Below are 20,112 nucleotides of genomic sequence, written 5' to 3'. Positions count from 1 at the left end.
TGGTCATTCTCATTAACACACACAGGCATAGACAGCACAGTCTTACGGACCACAGTTGTTGTGAAGATCATGCTGGTTGTTGTTTCTGTGCTTCCTTGTTGTCCACAGGGAACCATGAGTGGGTGGGCAGTGTGTTTGCCTTGAACGCGGGAGTTGGGCTGGTGGTCCAGATGAAGCACACTCTGAAAGACAGGGGAGTCACCATATTGGAGCAGGTCAAGGCTGCGTTCGAGAGAGACTGGAGATCACATTACGCTAAGAGTCTGCTAGGAAGTAAGGACCAAGAGCCCAAATACAGACACCTGCAACGAGTAGAGGTGAAAGGTCACACAGATACCAAGGAGGAAAAAGAGTGGAGCATCCCTTTATAAGCACAGAGAATGTCTTTCTATATATACAGTATCATGCAACCTCATAAGCCTGTCTGGATTTTACACAAAACTGGTACACAAAATAGGAATGTATACCTATGATCCCCCCCTTTTATTAGACGTATGACTTTGATTTTGTGATAGTTCAAATTGCAGACAACATAATGGTGAACTCATAATTTGATTAGTAACAGTTCATAACTGTTTAATCAATTGTTGATTGTTATATGAGCATGTGCTGCATGAAAGCAATATACCATTTTAAACTAGATGTTAGGTCAAACAATGTGCTGAATATAGACACATTTAATATGGTCAATATGCTCTAATTATAGAAATCTTACCTACCTAGAAAATGGCATCTAGTATTCGATGATGTTGCAGCTTTATTGCACTGATATTTTTGTTTGCAAACTAACATTTTTACAGTCGCACCTGAATTTGCACAGTATAGGACTCTATTTTATATATTGCCTGCAATTGTAAAATGAATTTCAAGTGCTTTTCTTAAATGTTTACTGTCATTAACACACAAACAAGGTGTGTGTGTGTGTGTGTGTGTGTGTGTGTGTGTGTGTGTGTGTGTGTGTGTGTGTGTGTGTGTGTGTGTGTGTGTGTGTGTGTGTGTTTGTGTGCGTGCGTGTGCGTGTGTGTGTGTGCGTGTGTGTGAGTGTATATGTGCGTGTGTGTGTGTTTGTGTTTGTGTGTGTGTGTGTGTGTGTGTGTGTCTCTCTCTCTCTCTCACAGACACACACACACACACACACACACATTCTGCTAGTGTCACACTGTCCCCCCCCTATCACAACCCATCACAGCAAAGGTGGTGTCAACCATTTAGTCTGTGATTGAGATTTGAGATTATGTGCGTCACTTGTCTCAATAAATACAATATAATCTAGAATGTATAAGTGATACACCTGAGTTTACACATCTGTAGTGCCACAACTATTTATTTGATTGAGAAGAGTTTCATATAATATACTATATAGCCTAATATACTTTATTAAAGTCTACCTGGTTTATTATTTTCTGTTGTGTTTATTTCAGCGACACTATGCTGGACAGCACAGAGCTGCCAGCACCACCACATACATCATGTTATGATGCCTCTATTATAATAATAGTTCATTGCTGTTTTTCCTGCTACTCAATCACCACATTCACAGCCACTAACAAGGTAAAGAAAAAAACAACTTGCCCAATGCAACGCATCGGTGTGAGGTGAAACAGATGATAATTTAAAAGATGTTATGTTTAGTCTTAGGAAACACAGGAAGAGCTGTGCAGATGCAAAGTGTAACTGTCAGCACTTGATGTCAAAACAGGAGAATTGAATCAGTGAATATTCTAAGATTGACAGCTTAGGGCTTTTGATTTGTCAGAAGAAAAAAGCATATGTAGGCAGAGCCAGAGAGACACATCTAGGTTCTTTTGGGCAGTGTAGGCAGAGCCAGAGAGACACATCTAGGTTAGGTTCTTTTGGGCAGTGTAGGCAGAGCCAGAGAGACACATCTAGGTTAGGTTCTTTTGGGCAGTGTAGGCAGAGCCAGAGAGACACATCTAGGTTAGGTTCTTTTGGGCAGTGTATAACTTGAACACACCACTCCTTCAAAAGTGCAGCAGTGTAATTGTAGAGTTATAGAGTCACCTAGTGGGGAAACGGTGCAACTTCAGAGCCATAGTGTTTGGAATAAATGACAGAAACGGACAAAAAGCATTATGGGTCAGCAGTCAGCTTGAAAGTCTTGTCTGACAAGCCATCTCTGGATCAAGATGAGGGAGGCATATATATGTCTGGCAGTGTAGTGTTGGGGTTGAGTGTGATCTCTTATGAACAGTGTTGAGGTAACTCATTACAAAAGTAACATATTACATGTAATATATTACTTTTAGCAGTAACTCAGTAATATAACTTATTACTTATAGGATTTCAGCAATATTATACCAGGTACTTTGTCAAGTAACTCAAGTTACAAATTGAGTTACTTTTTCTTTTTTTTTATCAAAGCACCATCAAATAATCAAACTGTGTGTTTTTATGCAAATAACCACTATAGATGACAATAACAAAGGAAAATAATAACATTTAGAATTTTGGATTCTTTACACTGAAGGCGGTTGAAATTATTTTCCTTGGTCTCGGCACATAATATACGTACATAACCACATATAATCACACAATCAATATTACCAAGCAACATTACCTACCTACATCATAAAAAGCAAAGTCAATAAAATACAACAAAATACTAGGCTACTTGACAGTGACTACTACATTTAAACCTGGACCTTTTCTAGGAGCCATTTCCTAACGTTCACCTTGAAACTATTTGGGTTCAGGCTTTGTTTGATGGTCAAAGGCATCTCATTCCATTCCTGAGCTCCTGTGTGTGCAACTGAGCAATTAATTGCCCCATCTTTGTTCTACACCTTGGAGGATGCAGGTTGGCTAAGCTAGATCTAGTTCTGTGTGATTCTCGAACACTTGGAAAATAGCTACTAAGATACTTGGGGGGCCCTGTCATTAAACAATTTTGTGCACCATGTTGAGCCTAAGCTGATCTACTCTGGCCTCAACTGGTAGCCAGTTGAGCTCCTGAAAATGGCTTCTCTCAACGTGATCCCGGGGGCCAAGTCAAAATGACACTGCACTAGGCTGTTAGCTAGTAGTCTAAGACTTTCTCTGTCAAGCAGATTAGCCTTTCTAGCCAAAAACTTGCTGCGGGCGTTTACTTTACCCAGCACCAGTGTGACCATCCCCCCCCCCCCCGAGACTGCTATCCAACAAACTGTTGTTTGTGCTGCTACTACCTCACTCCCTACTACCTCACTCCCTACTACCTCACTCTTTACTACCTCACTCCCTACTACCTCACTCCCTACTACCTCACTCCCTACTACCTCACTCCCTACTACCTCACTCTCTACTACCTCACTCACTACTACCTCACTCTCTACTACCTCACTCTCTACTACCTCACTCTCTACTACCTCACTCCCTACTACCTCACTCTCTACTACCTCACTCCCTACTACCTCACTCCCTACTACCTCACTCCCTACTACCTCACTCCCTACTACCTCACTCTCTACTACCTCACTCCCTACTACCTCACTCCCTACTACCTCACTCCCTACTACCTCACTCTCTACTACCTCACTCCCTACTACCTCACTCCCTAATACATTTCCTCGGCATCCTCCAGGGAGCTGCAAAGCTGTGTCCCTTGCTGCACCAAGTCCTCTCAGCTCATGCTCCATCAGACGTCTTCTTCAGCTCCTGTGACATACATGGCTCCTAGTGGTCTCAAGCTCTATAGGGGTTTGAGTTCAGATTTGATGGCCTTCAGGTAAGAAATGTCCTCTTAAAAAAAAAAAATAAGAAGTCATTCTCATGTTCTGTTGTGCACGCCTCCTCGACATGTAAAACTTGTCCATCTTGTTTTCCAGTTCCTGTGAAAATGCAGCCTTCTAGTAACCAGCCCCAATGTATTTTTTAATGTTTGGACCCAAATATTTTTAATATTTTGTCAATAAAGCTAACTAACTAACTATCCTCCAAAAGCGTGCTGACAACTGGACTATGGGACTGGATATACCAGGCTAGCCTTCTCGGCTTTCAGACTGCTCAATCATGTTTTCCAGCTCTCAAATATCCCTCAGCAGCCACCAGTTCCTTCCCCGAGACCAGTGTCGCACGCAGGATTGTCAGATTACTTTCTCAGTCATCTGTTTTGTCAGCTATACGTCCGGGTCTCCGTCAGCTTCACCGCTCCACGCGTCTGGGTCTGTTCTTCTAGTTGTCTTTCCCAGGTCTGCAACTCTGAACTCATTCAATGTCTTAACAGCCTCTTCTGCTGAGCTTCTGTCTGGAGCTGGAGCTCTACAGCTCCACCACCCTCTGTTCTGGTGTCTCCATTTTCTCCGGGGCTTACGGTTTCAACTGGGCCCCTGTGCTCCCAGTTGGAGCTCAAGTCTGCCACTCTCCCAAGATTCAGCATTCAAGCTGACAAAACGCATGAGAAAGCATTTGTTGCAGAGGCAATCTGTCTGTGAAACCCTGATTTTTGGAGAAGGAAATGCAGCCTGGTTAAAACCATCTGGAGCGCCAACAGCGCCACCTAACCACCAAACGTCTGGGAATTTACTGTTCCAAATCCGGTTCATTGAGCCCGGCGAGAACGGCCGGCAGCAGACACGCCTACATTTGTTATTAGAATTTTATTTGGTAGCAGCAATGCAATGTTTCATAGTTCCAATATAGAGCAAGACACTGATGTGCTGCAAAGAGAGTTTATACCTGTTGTTTATTTTACAATAATTTGTCCTACCAAGCAGCAAGTGCCAAGTGGCCCGCTTGCTACTGTGAAGCGCTGTGAAGTCATAATCAGACAGCAGGCTCTGTAATAACATAGCCTCGGGAGTCGGGCATATCGCTTGAGCGTCACTGGCTGCTCCCAGAAAGCAGGCCCGCCCACAACACTCATGATTGGCTCTCCGATGCAAGGCTTCCGACAGCGCCACCTAACGTTATGAAAAGATTTAAATAGTAATATTCTCAGTCTTACAGTAGTGAAACGGATTAAGACTGAGAGCTGAGTCTATTTGATGTGTGGCTCGATGCCTAGGGGTTTAAATTCCCCGCAAAGTAGGGAGATACCTGGATAAGGCACCCGTCCAATCAGCGCCGCCTGACGTCACGCCTGCTTTGCATAAACGTGGGACCGTGGTACCGTGGGTACCGAAGCACACAGAACTTGACCTGGATCAGACCCAATTTCAGTCCTCTTCATCAGCCAACCTTCATACGCCTTCTGTGTGTACCTTCTGTGTACTTTTCCACAATCCTTCACTGCCTTCCAGTTGGTCACCATGAGTGAAACTGTGTTCAAATCTCGACCCTATATATATGCGGGATTTTCATTCGTTAGTTGTGTGACGCTTTGGTAGTCATAATGGTCTGTGCACAGCTATGGCTAAGAGATCGCTGTTAAGATACAGCCATAGCTAAATATATAGGATGAGTGCGCAGCAGACTCAGGGTCACCGAATCTTTTTAAAAAGTTTTTTTTTTGCGGCAGCCAAGAATTGTGTAGCTAGACCGGCATAATCAATTTTTACATTAATTTGTATGGGGCGGAACAGTCCGTTTGCCATGACCACTATCGTCTCCCGTAGTTTCGCGCTTTGCTGTGGCCAAGATGGCGGAGGACTCCATTTAGGAATTACAATTAAGGCCAAGTAAGTAATTTATCATTCAATTTGGAATAATATGACATTCTAATGATTAGACTCATGTTGTTTAGACGTAGCGTTAGGACAGCATCGCTTTACAGACGTGTGTTGCTGCTGTGCATTAGCATTAGTTAACGTAGCTTTGTGTGTGTGTGTGTGTGGGGGGGGGGGGGGGGGGGGGGGGGGGGGGCAGAAATATATTGATTTATTAACGTTAGGATATGATAGTGGTTAGGGGTGCCTGGTCGGCGTCTGTTTTCACTGATTCATGTGTAGAGGTAACGCTGTGTATGTATAATGTTAGCTGGTATAACTAGGATGGCATTTAGCTTGCGGGTGCTATTAATCTGAAATCACTTTCTCTATACTCGTACTGTAGCCTAACACGTGAGTGGTGTTTACATTAGTGCTATTAAGGGTAGCTAGCTAGATAACGTTAATGCTTTCAGATCGCCTGGATCCGCGTGTCATCATAACGATATTGTTGGCATGTATGTAGGTAGCAGCTGGATCATGTTAGCTAATGGGGGCAGTCTTGAGGTGTTTGTTTCTCAATCGCTTGTGGTTGGACACACACAATTATAGCTTTTAGGTTGTTGTGGAGTGGAGCCACCTTGAGTCCACAGTTTTTGTTGATGATCAGAATAATGTATAGTGCTGGGGGTCGCAAGATTATTTTGGGGGGATGATTGTCAAAAGAGAAAAAATAAGAAATGATTTTTCTCCCATGATGATTAAATCTCCCATACCAATGGTTTAATGTATTATAAAGCTAGCCTATATAAACTATCAAAAGGATTTCAGTGAGTTAGTGAAATCATTGTGTGAATGTGTGCGCACTGTTGTTGGGTTGGGTAGTGGCGGGAGGAGGGGGTTGCGAAACCCCAGCCTAAAGTTTTTTGGGGGTCACGGCTCAAAAAGGTTGAGAACCACTACTAGAGGGATGCTCTTATGACCCAGCTGCTGCCAGTATATGTATTATATGAAATACCACCAGCGTCACCTCCAGTCAAGAACATATAGCCTAGGTTTGCCTGGAAAAGTATGGAGTTTTAAAATGGAAAGTGTGTAGGAACCGGTAGGAACCCTGCCAATCATCTCACATTCTGATATTTCTCCCTGTGAAGAACAATCTTCATCTATACTGTGATATAACCTAGTTAGCAGGGGCAAGATGTCTATCTCCCTCACATTGAACACCAGACCTAATCTTTAAAACAAATATAGGTCTGGAAAACATATGGCATTTTTTTATTTGAAAATGTGAAGGAACCCTGTGTTCAACACAAACACACTGTGGAACGTAGGCTATCATTAGAATGCAAAACACAGTATGCAATGTATTATGTTGTATGTGCAGAAGTCATCTTTTATGGACCAAAAACCTCCACCACAGCCTGGCCTGCCTCCACAAGAGCCTGCTTTGCTTCCCCCTAGAGATGAAAGGGTAAGAACATTTCATATCACGATCATAGTGGCCAAAATAAAATGATAATGATGAAATACATTCACTGTAATAATTTCACCAAGTTTTATTTAGAAAACTCAGACGTGCAACCTGCGTCTGTATAAACCAGACCAGCAAATCTGGGTACCTTGCCAAACGTCAAGGCCGTGTCCCTTTTAGGGGGAAAACACAAGCCACTAGCCGTTGACTTCAATGTAAAATAACAGTACAAAAAGAATCTATAGAAAAATAACAGAATTAATTTTGTTTATAAATGACCCAAAGACACCATGACATGACAATATATTTCAACTGACAAAGTTGTTATCACCCTGATGAAGGCCTGTGTGCCTTGAACGCGTCGGTGCGTTTTTAATTTAAAGGCGTTTTAATTTTTTTCACCTACAAGAGTGCCTTGGTTAATTCTTTTTAGGGGCCCTTTACACGAGGACAGTTTCTGGAAGAAACCCTCGCACGACCTTTGAACCTAGTGAGCAGGTCAAACTAGTCCAATCTGCTCTCAAACACACAGCTTCTCTCAGAAGAGCATGACCCACATGTGGTTTGACAACCAGATCCACGAGGCCGACACCACCGAGGAGCAGTCTGGTGAGGGAGTGGACTGACATCACCGAGGACCAGTCTGGTGAGGGAGTGGACTGACACCACCGAGGACCAGTCTGGTGAGGGAGTGGACTGACACCACCGAGGACCAGTCTGGTGAGGGAGTGGACTGACACCACCGAGGACCAGTCTGGTGAGGGAGTGGACTGACACCACCGAGGACCAGTCTGGTGAGGGAGTGGACTGACACCACCGAGGACCAGTCTGGTGAGGGAGTGGACTTCATCCACTTTAGACCTCACGCATCATTTTGAAGCACCCACACATCCAGGGATCGTGGAAGTGTTGTGGTTTCGGTTAATTACAGCAGTGGTTCTCAAGGACCCCTAAACTGAGATGAATTAGACCACGGACCCCCGTTTGATAAGATTTTTGCTTTTAGATGTTTTATTGCAGAAGGTGTATGAAACCCATAACCAAAATAGTCATAAATTCTGTCATTGTGTTACTTATGGAATTCTAATGAAAACTAATTATTCCCCTTTTTGCTGGGGACCCCCTCATGGACCCTGGGGGATCCCGTGCTCCACTTTGAGAAGCACTCACAGTGTTTCCCCTAGAACAAATTTCAGGCCTGGAGGGATTTCGAAATGTACCCCGACCACGATCTATGCCAGGCATGTCCAAAGTCCGGCCCTGGGGCCAATTGCGGTCCGCGGACAGATTTTAAGTGGCCCTCGGCTTGTCTCTCAAAATATATGAGAGACGTTCCAGACGTTTGGTGAGCGGCGCCAACAGCACCACCTAACCACCAAACGTCTGGGAATTTACTGTTCCAAATCTGGTTCATTGAGCCCGGCGAGAACGGCCGGCAGCAGACACGCCTACATTTATTATTAGAATTTTATTTGGTAGCGGCAATGCAATGTTTCATAGTTCCAATATAGAGCAAGACACTGATGTGCTGCAAAGAGAGTTTATACCTGTTGTTTATTTTACAATAATGTTTCCTACCCGCAAGCAGCAAGTGCCAAGTGGCCCGCTTGCTACTGTGAAGTGCTGTGAAGTCGTGATCAGACAGCAGGCTCTGTAACGTAGCCTCGGGAGTTGGGCATATCGCTGGGGGAAAGACCTCTAGCCGCCGGGGCCGGATGAAACACGTCCTATTAACAGGTTATGTTTGTTTCTAAGTGATTAATATGTTTCTCCGCAAACGCGACAGCACCGGTTCTGCTTGAGCGTCACTGGCTGCTCCCAGAAAGCAGGCCCGCCCACAACACTCATGATTGGCTCTCCGATGCAAGGCTTCCAACAGCACCACCTAACGTTATGAAAAGATTTAAATAGTAATATTCTCAGTCTTACAGTAGTGAAACGGATTAAGACTGAGAGCTGAGTCTACAGCCATGGGGACCGCGGGGCGGTAGGAGGCGCTCCAGTCCTAGGGTGGGGACTCTTTTTGTAAATAGTTTTTATTTATTTACACACATAGACAGCATAAACATAAACAAACATTTTACTTTCACTTATACATTTCCAGGCCTGTAATAAATGAACATACTTGGTTCCGTGATATATTCACAACAAAAAATAAATAAAATAATTAAAGCAATATAATATAATATAGCCACATCACAGTGTCCCAGTCGTGCTATGAGCAAAGAAGTGGTCCCATGCAATTTTGAAATCCTCAATTCAATCAGGAGAGACTAGAGACCGAAGAATGAATAAAGTGATATTTATTACAATAAAGTGAATGATGCTTTACAGAAAGAATGATGAGAATAAAGTATTGTTATTAGTCTTTGGCGGTTAGACACCGCAGGGAGATCTTGAGAGAGCTGCATCAGCCCAGATCAGCATCCAGATATATCCCCCTGCAGTGTCTAGATACTGGTGGTGCTGGTGATCTTCCTTCTGAGACTCATGATGAGACTCTTCCGACTGAAGAATGGGATATGTCTGCGATGACCGGGAGGAGAAGGGGAGGAGGAGGGTGCGAGCCTGACAGCAGCGGTGATTGAGAGACTGAATGAGACAGAAACAAGCATATTTAAGGAACCCGTCTCCAAGCAATTGGCTTACGACTGGGTTGTGGAGCAACGTGATAGGCTCACACTGGAGGTGTGTGGGGTGAGAGGTGATGAGAGCAGTGATGTAACACTATGCTATTGGTTAACAGAGACTGGGCGGCAACCAGCTGATTGTTCATTGAAACCCGGAAATTGACAGCTTATTATGATCTTGTGAGTAGATTGAAGAGTGGAGATATAAAGTGAATTAAGGAAGTGTAAAAGATATTATAGTCTTCCTGGCTTGAATTTACATTGAGAACTACATTTCTATCATTGACTCTTGCCAGGGTGGGGACTCTTGTCATCTTCCCCCTACTTATAATCCCACCACTTAGCCTCAGCCAGGAAGGATCACTGATAAGACATCACAATTGCTCAAGTGACTCACAATTCAAGTGACATCACTGATAACATCACAATTACTCAAGTGACATCACAAGCCACATTACTGATGACATCATCACTGATTACATCACAATGGTGACAGACACCGCCGCCAGCCACCACAGACAGCACCCAGGCACCCACTTAGCCAAGATTATGCATCTCAACCATTTGGAAGAGAAGAGGCCTATATAAAAAAAACTGGGGTCTGTATTTTCTCATTATTATTCCTGTTATATAGTGTCCCAATAACACAAAAATACAAAAAAATACATAGCTTTTTTTCTTGGAGAGGAGATAAGGGTTAAAAGTTACTCTTTGTAGGCTACGCAAGTTTATCAATCGAATGATTTTCTATTTTCGTCATGGTTTAGAGTTTTGACTGACAAAATGTCATCTTCACTAATATTGAAGTGGGTGCGTGTGTGTGTGTGTGTCATCACCAGTGTTGCTTTTGTGTGGCGTGAAAGAGGGGAGGGGTGGGGGTGCCGTTGTCATGGTAACAGATTAAAGGCAAAGATATTTCAGACCGCTCTCCATTAGCACTTTTTTTAACTGCTGCCGTTGCTGCAGTGGATCTGAACTTACCAGTCTGGATCAACGCAGCTATAGAGAATGATGTCATGAAACTGACACTTTTGAAAGTAACGTTATAGCCTATTTCGATATTGTCGCTTTATGACTTTTTGTAACGTAGGGCTGAGTGCGTCGCTCTCTCTCTCTCTCTCTCTCTCTCCCTCTTTCTCTCTCTCTCTCTCTCTCTCTCTCTCTCTGGGTGGGGGCGGAGGAGGAGCGGAGTTGGAGAGAGAGAGACAGATGCCTTTGCAGCAGAGGACCAAGGATGTGTGCGTGCGTGGTGTTGCGGGGAGGAAAATGCGGATGGAATTATTTTCGCACGTCGCTTTAGCGCCACTTAAACTGCCCCATTTCCAATCACATGCAGCGGCGAGGGAAGTTTGTGCTGAAGACGCCTCCGACAGACAGCCTGGCGTTAACGCAATGCCGCTGCAGTTGCAAGCGCAAATCCCCAACTAGTTTCCAACGGGATGGATGGATGGCTCGACCTAAATGCTGCACATATCTTCTGCGAGATTCACTAGGGGGGATTCGGGGAATATAGCTGCCTGTGTTCGATCGTCATCACTCTCTCCTCTGATTGAACGAGCTGGGATGTTTCGCTGAGGATAATCGATCGCAACACCGATAACGATGGAGAGTGGAGTTTTTCTGCCCGATCTGGATCAATTTATGCAGAGCCCGCTCGTCACTTGGGTAAGGAAGGAATGCAGTGGGACTGATTGCGTTGTGGCGGTATATAGCCTCTCAATCTCACCACTCATCGTGTTCATCTCTATTTTTAGGTGAAGACATTTGTGCCAAATGATGGAGGCATGCAATTGGAGTTTTCGGAATTACTGGATGGAGTCTTTTTGAATGAGATTATGACCCAACTGTAAGTTATATCTTTTTTTATGAGCCATTTCTGGTGCAAGCACATTTCATATCGTGTCATTATGTTAGCAGTGTCCAGAGGGATGGTCAAACAAGCACACTAGCCTATATCCTGCCCACCTTTGTTTTTTGTGACTACTGACTGCAGGCCACCATATAGGCTACCTACTATATTAGGATCTGTCAGAGCAGAGAGGTCACTGAGGTAGGCCTACTGTGTAACTCCATCCATAAAATAATCCATTAAATAGTCTTTGTTTGCAATGCAATCCACTATTATCAAAGCCTGGAGGAGTCATCTTCAAAATAATCTTCAGTGGTTTTTCGAGTGAAGTATTCTTTTACAGTGTTTAGCTGATACTGATACAGTATCAAGCCTTCACTGAGATTCTTATCCGACAGTAGCAGTCTAACAACAGTGCAGGCTTTGTCACTCTGCACTTATAAAGGGGATCTTTGTAGTCTGGAGTCCTTAAATGCAACTTCCCCATGAGCTCCAGGTTTTTGTGTTTCCCTAAAAGGTTGGAGTTAGCATGAGTGCAGACCTGGTTCAGCTAGACAGCCTACTTTGGGGGACATCAATTTAGGTTAGAAGATAAAGAGAGGAGAACTGGACCAGGGTGTAGTCATTGTCCTGTCTGGAGCTGCCAAGTCATGACATACATCAAAGTCTTCAAGACACTACTTAAGAGATTATGATTTGGCTGCCTTATGTCCCAAGGGAATTATCATCACCCCTAACAAACTAACCCATGGTCTTCTGCTACTTTGCAACATGACAAAGGCTGCTGGGAGCTGTTAGCGGGCAGGACACTGACTAAAGGCTGAGATCCAGGAGGAGGCTACTGATTTTAAAATGTAGTTACCTGGTTAAAGATATCGTCATAACTGTGTTGACATTATCTGAGTTGTTCTGAGATAAATGATGATCCGATGCTTTTGAGGATGAGGGATAATGCTGTCTGGCCATCCCGAGTCTACAGTATCCCCTCAGCCCCTCATCCCCCTGGGTCACAGTATCCCCTCAGCCCCTCATCCCCCTGGGTCACAGTATCCCCTCAGCCCCTCACCCCCCTGGGTCACAATATCCCCTCAGCCCCTCATTCCCCTGGGTCACAATATCCCCTCAGCCCCTCATTCCCCTGGGTCACAATAACCAGCTCTGAAGGGGGGGGGGGGGGGGGGGGGGACAATGCTGTGCGTGCTGAGAGGGGAGGGGAGGGGGATAATCTCCTGGATTGGGAGACCCTCTGGGATTAGGGCCTAGTTGCTGGTGTTTAGTGCAGTAGGACACAGATGGTAGGGAGGTGGAGGGACAGGACAAACAGCACAGAGACAGACTGAGAGGCTGGCTGATGCAGTACAGGACAGCTACAGCTAGGCTTAATGCAGCACCTCTCCCCTAGAGATTTTTAACTTGATGGGTTTGGTACTGAGTTGGCCTACATTACTGCACTGAGGCTGATGGATGATTTACATAAAGATTTCAACTATGTGACATAGAGAGCCGCAGTAACGAGTCCGGAAATCATCGATGCTAACAGCCCTGGTTCTTCACAGTTTTCGCCTATGGGAGTTTTGAATGGGTTTTTGGCGCGATGCTTCTAATAATCTCTCTGGGCAACGCTGGATTAATCAAACGCGAACCAGTGTTTAGTAATATCATCTTCACACACGAGGACCACTTTTACGAGTTTTGAAGCTTTTACTTGCCGTTAAAAGGACGGCTAGCTAGCAAACGGCTAAATGAGACTACACTTTTGAGTCGATGGGGATATATACGTCAATAACATCACCACTTCAAAGGGCGAACACGGAAATTCTCTTTCCCTCACCTGGTTCTGCCCCGTTCAGCCCGGGGTAATCAGTGCACACATCCAACAACAGTCCAGGTTGAGTGCTGACGTGACGTGAAAGCCTATGCGACAGTGTGTAGTTCTGGATTAGCTTAGCTCGAGCATTTTACTTCTAGGGCTCGCATTTACGCTTCAAAACTCATGAAAGTGGTCCTCATGTGTGAAGATTATCCGACGGAACTCTGGTTCGCGTTTGATTAATCTTGCGTTGCCCAGAGACCATATTTGAAGCATCGCGGCAAAAACCTATTCAAAAATCCCATAGACAGAAACAGTGTAGAACCAGGAAGTTCGGGACTTCCGCATTCTGCCTACAAAAATACGTCATCCCTGCGGCTCTCTATTCACAATCTGGCATTTCTACCCCAGATTATACTATGTCCTCCTAACCAACACGCAAGATTATACTATGTCCTCCTAACCAACAGGCCAGATTATACTATGTCCTCCTAACCAACATGCAAGATTATACTATGTCCTCCTAACCAACACGCCAGATTATACTATGTCCTCCTAACCAACAGGCCAGATTATACTATGTCCTCCTAACCAACAGGCCAGATTATACTATGTCCTCCTAACCAACAGGCCAGATTATACTATGTCCTCCTAACCAACAGTCCAGATTATACTATGTCCTCCTAACCAACAGGCCAGATTATACTATGTCCTCCTAACCAACAGGCCAGATTATACTATGTCCTCCTAACCAACAGTCCAGATTATACTATGTCCTCCTAACCAACAGGCCAGATTATACTATGTCCTCCTAACCAACAGGCCAGATTATACTATGTCCTAACCACCAACAGGCCAGATTATACTATGTCCTCCTAACCAACAGGCCAGATTATACTATGTCCTCCTAACCAACAGGCCAGATTATACAATGTCCTCCTAACCAACAGGCCAGATTATACTATGTCCTCCTAACCAACAGGCCAGATTATACTATGTCCTCCTAACCAACAGGCCAGATTATACTATGTCCTCCTAACCAACAGGCCAGATTATACTATGTCCTCCTAACCAACAGGCCAGATTATACTATGTCCTCCTAACCAACAGGCCAGATTATACTATGTCCTCCTAACCAACAGGCCAGATCCTACTAGGTCATATAATCAACAGAACAGGCCATGAATTCAGATGGGGTTTTCCTGGTTATTTTGGGTGGAAAGTCTGATGCTACCCGCATTTGGCTCTCACACACGCACGCACGCACACACACACACATGAACGCGCGCACGCACACACACACACACACACACACACACACACACACACACACACACACACACACACACACACACACACACACACACACACACACACACACACACACACACACACACACACACACACACACACACACACAGTGCAGTTGGTGTCCCAGAGGAATGATGTCACTGACACAGGCTAAAGTTAGAAATGAATAGAAACCTTGTAGATGTTCTCATGGGGATCCTCAAGCCAAGGCTTTTGAACAGGTTACAGGTGTATAACCTCCTTCTACCCCGTTCCCTTCATATTGACAACCATTGGTTTGCTGTTGGAGAACAGCAGAAATATCCAGTAAAATCCATTGATGGTATTTTCTATGTCAAGGAATCCCTCGGCTACACTGCAGGGTGTCAACAAGGTGAAAAGTGATGCCAGTCAGAGGGTCCACAACCTGAGGCTCCTTGTCCGTCAAATCAAGACTTTTTATCTGGTGAGTTACGCATGTTCCCTCCCACATTATCTCTCTCTCTCTCTCTCTCTCTCTCTCTCTCTCTCTCGCTCTCTCTCAGCATGGGCCTTTTTCACAGCAGCCATTTTGTCTCTCAAAGGCAGGGTAAAACAGGTGCACCCAAAACCTTCATGAGTGCTCCAGCACAGGAACACCTACAGTACATGAACCCTCAATGTTTTGGTGGGCACCACCTGTGTTTACCCTAACCTCGCGTCACCAGGCTCTCTCAAAGGAGAGAGAGCCTGTTAGCCATTACTACAGGGAATGATCATCCGCCCTAAAAGCCTGTGTTTCCGGTGCTTCAGCCGGTGCTCTTTCCGCTTTGTCCCCCATAGAAGGATGCTTTTATACGGTGTTCACTTAGTTCACTTTATTTTTGTAGCTACATAGCTAGATAACGTGCATCACATTTATTTACGCTACTATGACACCCTGTTTTCAGAGCACAATTGTTTTTTGGAGCCGTTCCCGGCGATCCGCTGGATGACGTGGTGTGTTTCACACACACACACACACACACACACACACACACACACACACACACACACACACACACACACACACTAGGGCTGTCAATCTTCACTGGCCTCACGATTCGATTCGATTACGATTCAGAGGGCTACGATTCGATTCGATAATGATTATCGATGCATCTCGATGCATCTTAAATCGATGCATCACTTTTTTTCCCGAATACATGATTTTTTTTCTCACTTTCTTTTTTCTCACTGTGTGGCTACTTTTAAAATAAAACTGCATTTAGAATTGCATTGTATTATGATCCATAATTAAAATAAACAACTGCATGTACTTCCATTATATTTGATTTGATTATATATATATATATATATATATATATATATATATATATATATATATATATATATATATTTTTTTTTAATAATCGATTTTTGACATTTGTGAATCGATGCAGAATCATGCAGGTCCGCATCGCGATGCATCTTATAATCGATTATTTTTTACACCCCTAACACACACACACACACACACACACACACACACACACACACACACACACACACACACACACACACACACACACACACACACACAGTGTACTAGTCAGTAGCACATCTGTCCCATCACCACAGATCCAGCTTGCTAGCAGATCATCTGGCTCTTCTTAAGATGCATGGCCTAAATATCAGCCATGGAAACATCTGTCTGTGCAATCAGCACAGGCGCTAGCTTAGCCACCAGCAGCTCTCCTCAGTAAAGCTGCAGTTAGACCCACATCGGCCAGAGCTTTAGCATGAGCCATTTGAAGTCACAACTCATGAGATCCTCGGGCAGAGCACGCTGCTGTTGGACCTGGGATTTCCTTTCTGTGCCGAGCTGTTTTAGTAGTTGAGTACAATTTGAACCAAGCTTAAGTGTGTCTGTTGCAAAAAAAAAAGTACTGATGTAGATTATCCATTGTATCTTACAAATCACTATTGTCATGTGAAAACCTCCAATATCGATGATTTTCATGTTGGTCAATTGAAGGGTTACAATGTAACAGGTTGCATACTCCTCCATGGGTTGAGAAGATTGTACCACCTTGGTCTTATGAACCCATTCGAAACCCAGTGGATAAACTCAAAAGTGCTCTGGCTGGATTTCTTAATTCCTGAAAAGTTGATGTTAAGGTGATGCAAGGTTTTCACCAGACTGCGAGGAAATATAATATAGCCACAACTGGTATGCTTTTACTCTAACTGCAATGCATCCTGTTCCAACCCACAAAAAAAGATTCCTTATCTATAATCTATCTGTAATACCGCAAACTAAAGCAGGGTAGCAAATTAACTTTCTTTAACAAGGGCTTTTATTGCCCCTGTGAAATACATTTTGTGGGCATTTTGGATCATTTGCGCCCATTTCCATTTCATTTTCGTCCAGCGCACGGCCTCGCCCGCTGTGCGGCTGCTGCATGGCCTCGCCTGCTGTGCGGCTGCTGCATGGCCTCGCCTGCTGTGCGGCTGCTGCATGGCCTCGCCCGCTGTGCGGCTGCTGCATGGCCTCGCCCGCTGTGCGGCTGCTGCATGGCCTCGCCTGCTCTATTGGCATGTGCAGTGCAGAGTCGTGTAGATAGAAGAGTCCCGACATCGCCATTCACTCCAATGGACCAGTTTTTTACTCTCAAAGAGTTCCAGGAAGTAAGGTCCTGGATTAAGCAGCACTGTCGAGTTGCAGCAAAATAGACAGTTTGTGTTGTACTCTGAAAGGGTTTTTCATCCCTTGAATCAAATTGTACATTATCAGCTTTATTTTAGCATGCAAAAGTAGCGCGAGACCCATTCCTGGCTGTTCATTGGCTAATGAGTCTCGCATTTTGGTCCTCCGCTGACGCCACTCTCTCTCTAGAGGACACTAGTGCAGTGCACAATTGCTCAACTTCGCATCACTGATGACATCACAATTGCTCACAAATCTTCCTTAAAAACACTGTCTGGCATGTTATGTAATGTACAGTACGAGGTACATGTCGCTAGGGCTGCACAATATATCGTTTCAGCATCGTCATCGCAATGTGCACATGCGCAATAGTCACATCGCAGAGCGTGCAATGTTAAGTAAGGTAAATTAACTGATAACATACAGTAATGCACGCCCTCTCGGTGACGTTCTAAGCTCTTTTCCTACTAACTATAGTACTTTTACTCACTTAGGATCCTGCAACTCACCCTGTCTGTGGCTAAAAACACACTCACTTCCTACTACGTCAACCACGCACGTTACCCACTAGGCCACCTTCTTAAATGAGCAAGGCTTGATAGACCTATTCAAGACTTTTGGTGAAAATTCCTGTATTTTTTCATATCGCAATATATATCGCAGAATAAAAAAATATTGCAATGTCTGTTTTTTCCAATATCGTGCAGCCCTACATGTCGCTATCCATCCTCCAACACACAATAGTAGACTCTCTGACTCTCTTTTAGCAGGAGAGGCTCAGCGACTGTGATAATGTTCTAGTCCTGACTCAGTGGGTGGTTTGCGTATTGAAAAACGAGTGAGCTGGTGAACTAGCTGGCCAGCTAGCTGCACTGCTGCCTGTTACTGAACTAACACTAGTAGGAGGAGGGGGCGGGGATTGTGCAGCTATGGATGGTTAGCTGGCCACTTTCGAGTCGCGAGTAGAACAAAATCCGGACATGCTTTGCAAATACAGAGTAACATTAAAATACAGAAAGTTAACTTTATTTTATGGGGGGCATTTCAAACCCCCGTCATCCTAATTCCAAGGGCAATTTTAGATTTTTTTACGGGCAATTTGCACAGACCCCCACGCTAATTTCCTACCCTGCCCCAAAGGTCTAGAGGAGTGCTGCAGCTCTCCGTTATCAGACTGGGGAAGCAGCTGAAGCTTGGAGAGCCAGTCCAGTCAGTTGAACGTTGCCTAATGGTAACAGGGTGGACAGTTGTTAGAAAACGTGACTGTTGCTGCCGGCAGGCTTCATTGCTTAAAACGCCAAATGACCCTCAACTGCAGCTTTTTCCTCACTTGGGAATTAGTAATAGTTTCCTGAACATAAGAGGGTCTCTGTTTCTCATGAGAAACTATTAACAATCATTATTACCCTACACACACACACACACACACACACACACACACACACACACACACACACGTGTGCACTTGTTGTGCATACACACACGCAGGCACACACACTCACACACTGTACACACACGCGCACACACACACACACACACACACACACACACACACACACACACACACCACATACAGTCTGAAAGAGAGTTGGGCGGCCACGGTGTTGGGGGATTTCACCACCGCACCAGGGAAACTGCTTCTGTCATTTAGCCATTCAGGTCACTTTCCATGTGTTGGCTGTGTTTCTACATTGAGTCAAGCGGCTGCCATGTGCCATACATACACACATACCCTCCATTCAGATACCTCTGGCTGCACTTACATACACACATACCCTCCATTCAGATACCTCTGGCTGCACCCCAACAAGTGTCTTTATGCTGTCCTCGTCTCTGCTGGATGAAATGTGCTTATCTGCCTGTCTCTCTCTCTCTCTCTCACATCACTCTGTGCTGATCTGTCTCTCTCTCTCACACTGCTCTTCTTCTTCCTCTTCTTTTTGTGCAGGATCATCTGAGACAGCTGATTATGATTCCTCTGCCCAACGTGTTGCTGTTTGGCAAGACTCCTTACTGTGGTAAGACTCCTTACTGTGGTAAGACTCCTTACTGTGGTATGCAATGCATTCCCCCTCCCCCCAGATTTCTGGCAAAACGGCATTCTGCCTCATTTGAAAAAACAAGGAAAAAGGCAGAAGACCATCTCCTCTTGTCCCCCTTATACTCTATATACAGACCCGAATTATAAACCGGAAACCGGAGTACGTTATAAATATAGCCACGTTATAAACAACTAACTAACACCGGTGGTCTATTCAACCTACATCCATCCCATCAGTTCACAGTCTTTTTAATCACAGAGTTTTATTTCAGGGCCTGAACTTGTTTTTACTCCCCACAGAACAAAGTCTGGAGGAAATGAAGAAGCTGCTGCTGTTACTGCTGGGATGTGCTGTCCAGGTATACACTCATTTCAAGCTGTGCTTTTTATAGTTTATGCGTGCGTGTGTGTGCGTGCGTGCGTGTGCGCGCGTGTGTGTGCGCGCGTGTGCGTGTGTATGTGTATGTCGGTTTCTTTGTGTTTTTTTATGGCCATGTTAGTCTCTAGTACAGTGCTGACCAATTTGGGGCTCGCGGGCCAAACTGTTTTGGCCCGCCACGGATTTTTTTTTTTTTTTTTCCCCCCCGATTTTTTATCCAGAATGCAACTCGGGCAAGTTATCAGATATCTGCACTGATTGCAAAGGGTGGACACACTTTTTCATGTGGTGACTTTGTGAAACAGTGTCTGAATGTGGCTGCGGATACTGTGTTCACTCCTGAGATTGCATCCCTGCAAATTGTCATGGCAAATTGTTTACAAAAGATG

General features: G+C 44.6%; 2 protein-coding genes across 2 annotated transcripts in view; both read left to right on the top strand.

Moving 5' to 3' along the window:
* The window catches only part of pld5 (phospholipase D family member 5), a gene marked incomplete at both ends in the record, with an annotated part of 32,016 nt that extends 31,645 nt beyond the window's left edge, over positions 1 to 371 (top strand). Inside the window, one exon of the mRNA XM_083655242.1 lies at positions 109 to 371. Within this exon, the coding sequence (XP_083511368.1) occupies positions 109 to 371 (263 nt within the window). The remainder of the gene's footprint in view (positions 1 to 108) is intronic.
* Positions 372 to 11,288: 10,917 nt separating this feature from the next.
* Positions 11,289 to 20,112, top strand: part of LOC310793421 (girdin-like) — a gene marked incomplete at both ends in the record, with an annotated part of 45,727 nt that continues 36,903 nt past the window's right edge. The window contains 5 exons of the mRNA XM_083655241.1: positions 11,289 to 11,351; positions 11,441 to 11,532; positions 14,996 to 15,101; positions 19,252 to 19,321; positions 19,645 to 19,703. Of these exons, the coding sequence (XP_083511367.1) occupies positions 11,289 to 11,351; positions 11,441 to 11,532; positions 14,996 to 15,101; positions 19,252 to 19,321; positions 19,645 to 19,703 (390 nt within the window). The remainder of the gene's footprint in view (positions 11,352 to 11,440; positions 11,533 to 14,995; positions 15,102 to 19,251; positions 19,322 to 19,644; positions 19,704 to 20,112) is intronic.

Source organism: Poromitra crassiceps (assembly GCF_964638095.1).
Source record: "Poromitra crassiceps genome assembly, chromosome: 19".
In the NCBI taxonomy this organism is placed as follows: Eukaryota; Metazoa; Chordata; class Actinopteri; order Beryciformes; family Melamphaidae; genus Poromitra; species Poromitra crassiceps.
Note: the sequence above shows the minus strand (reverse complement) of the source record. Positions and strands in the feature narration are given on the sequence as shown.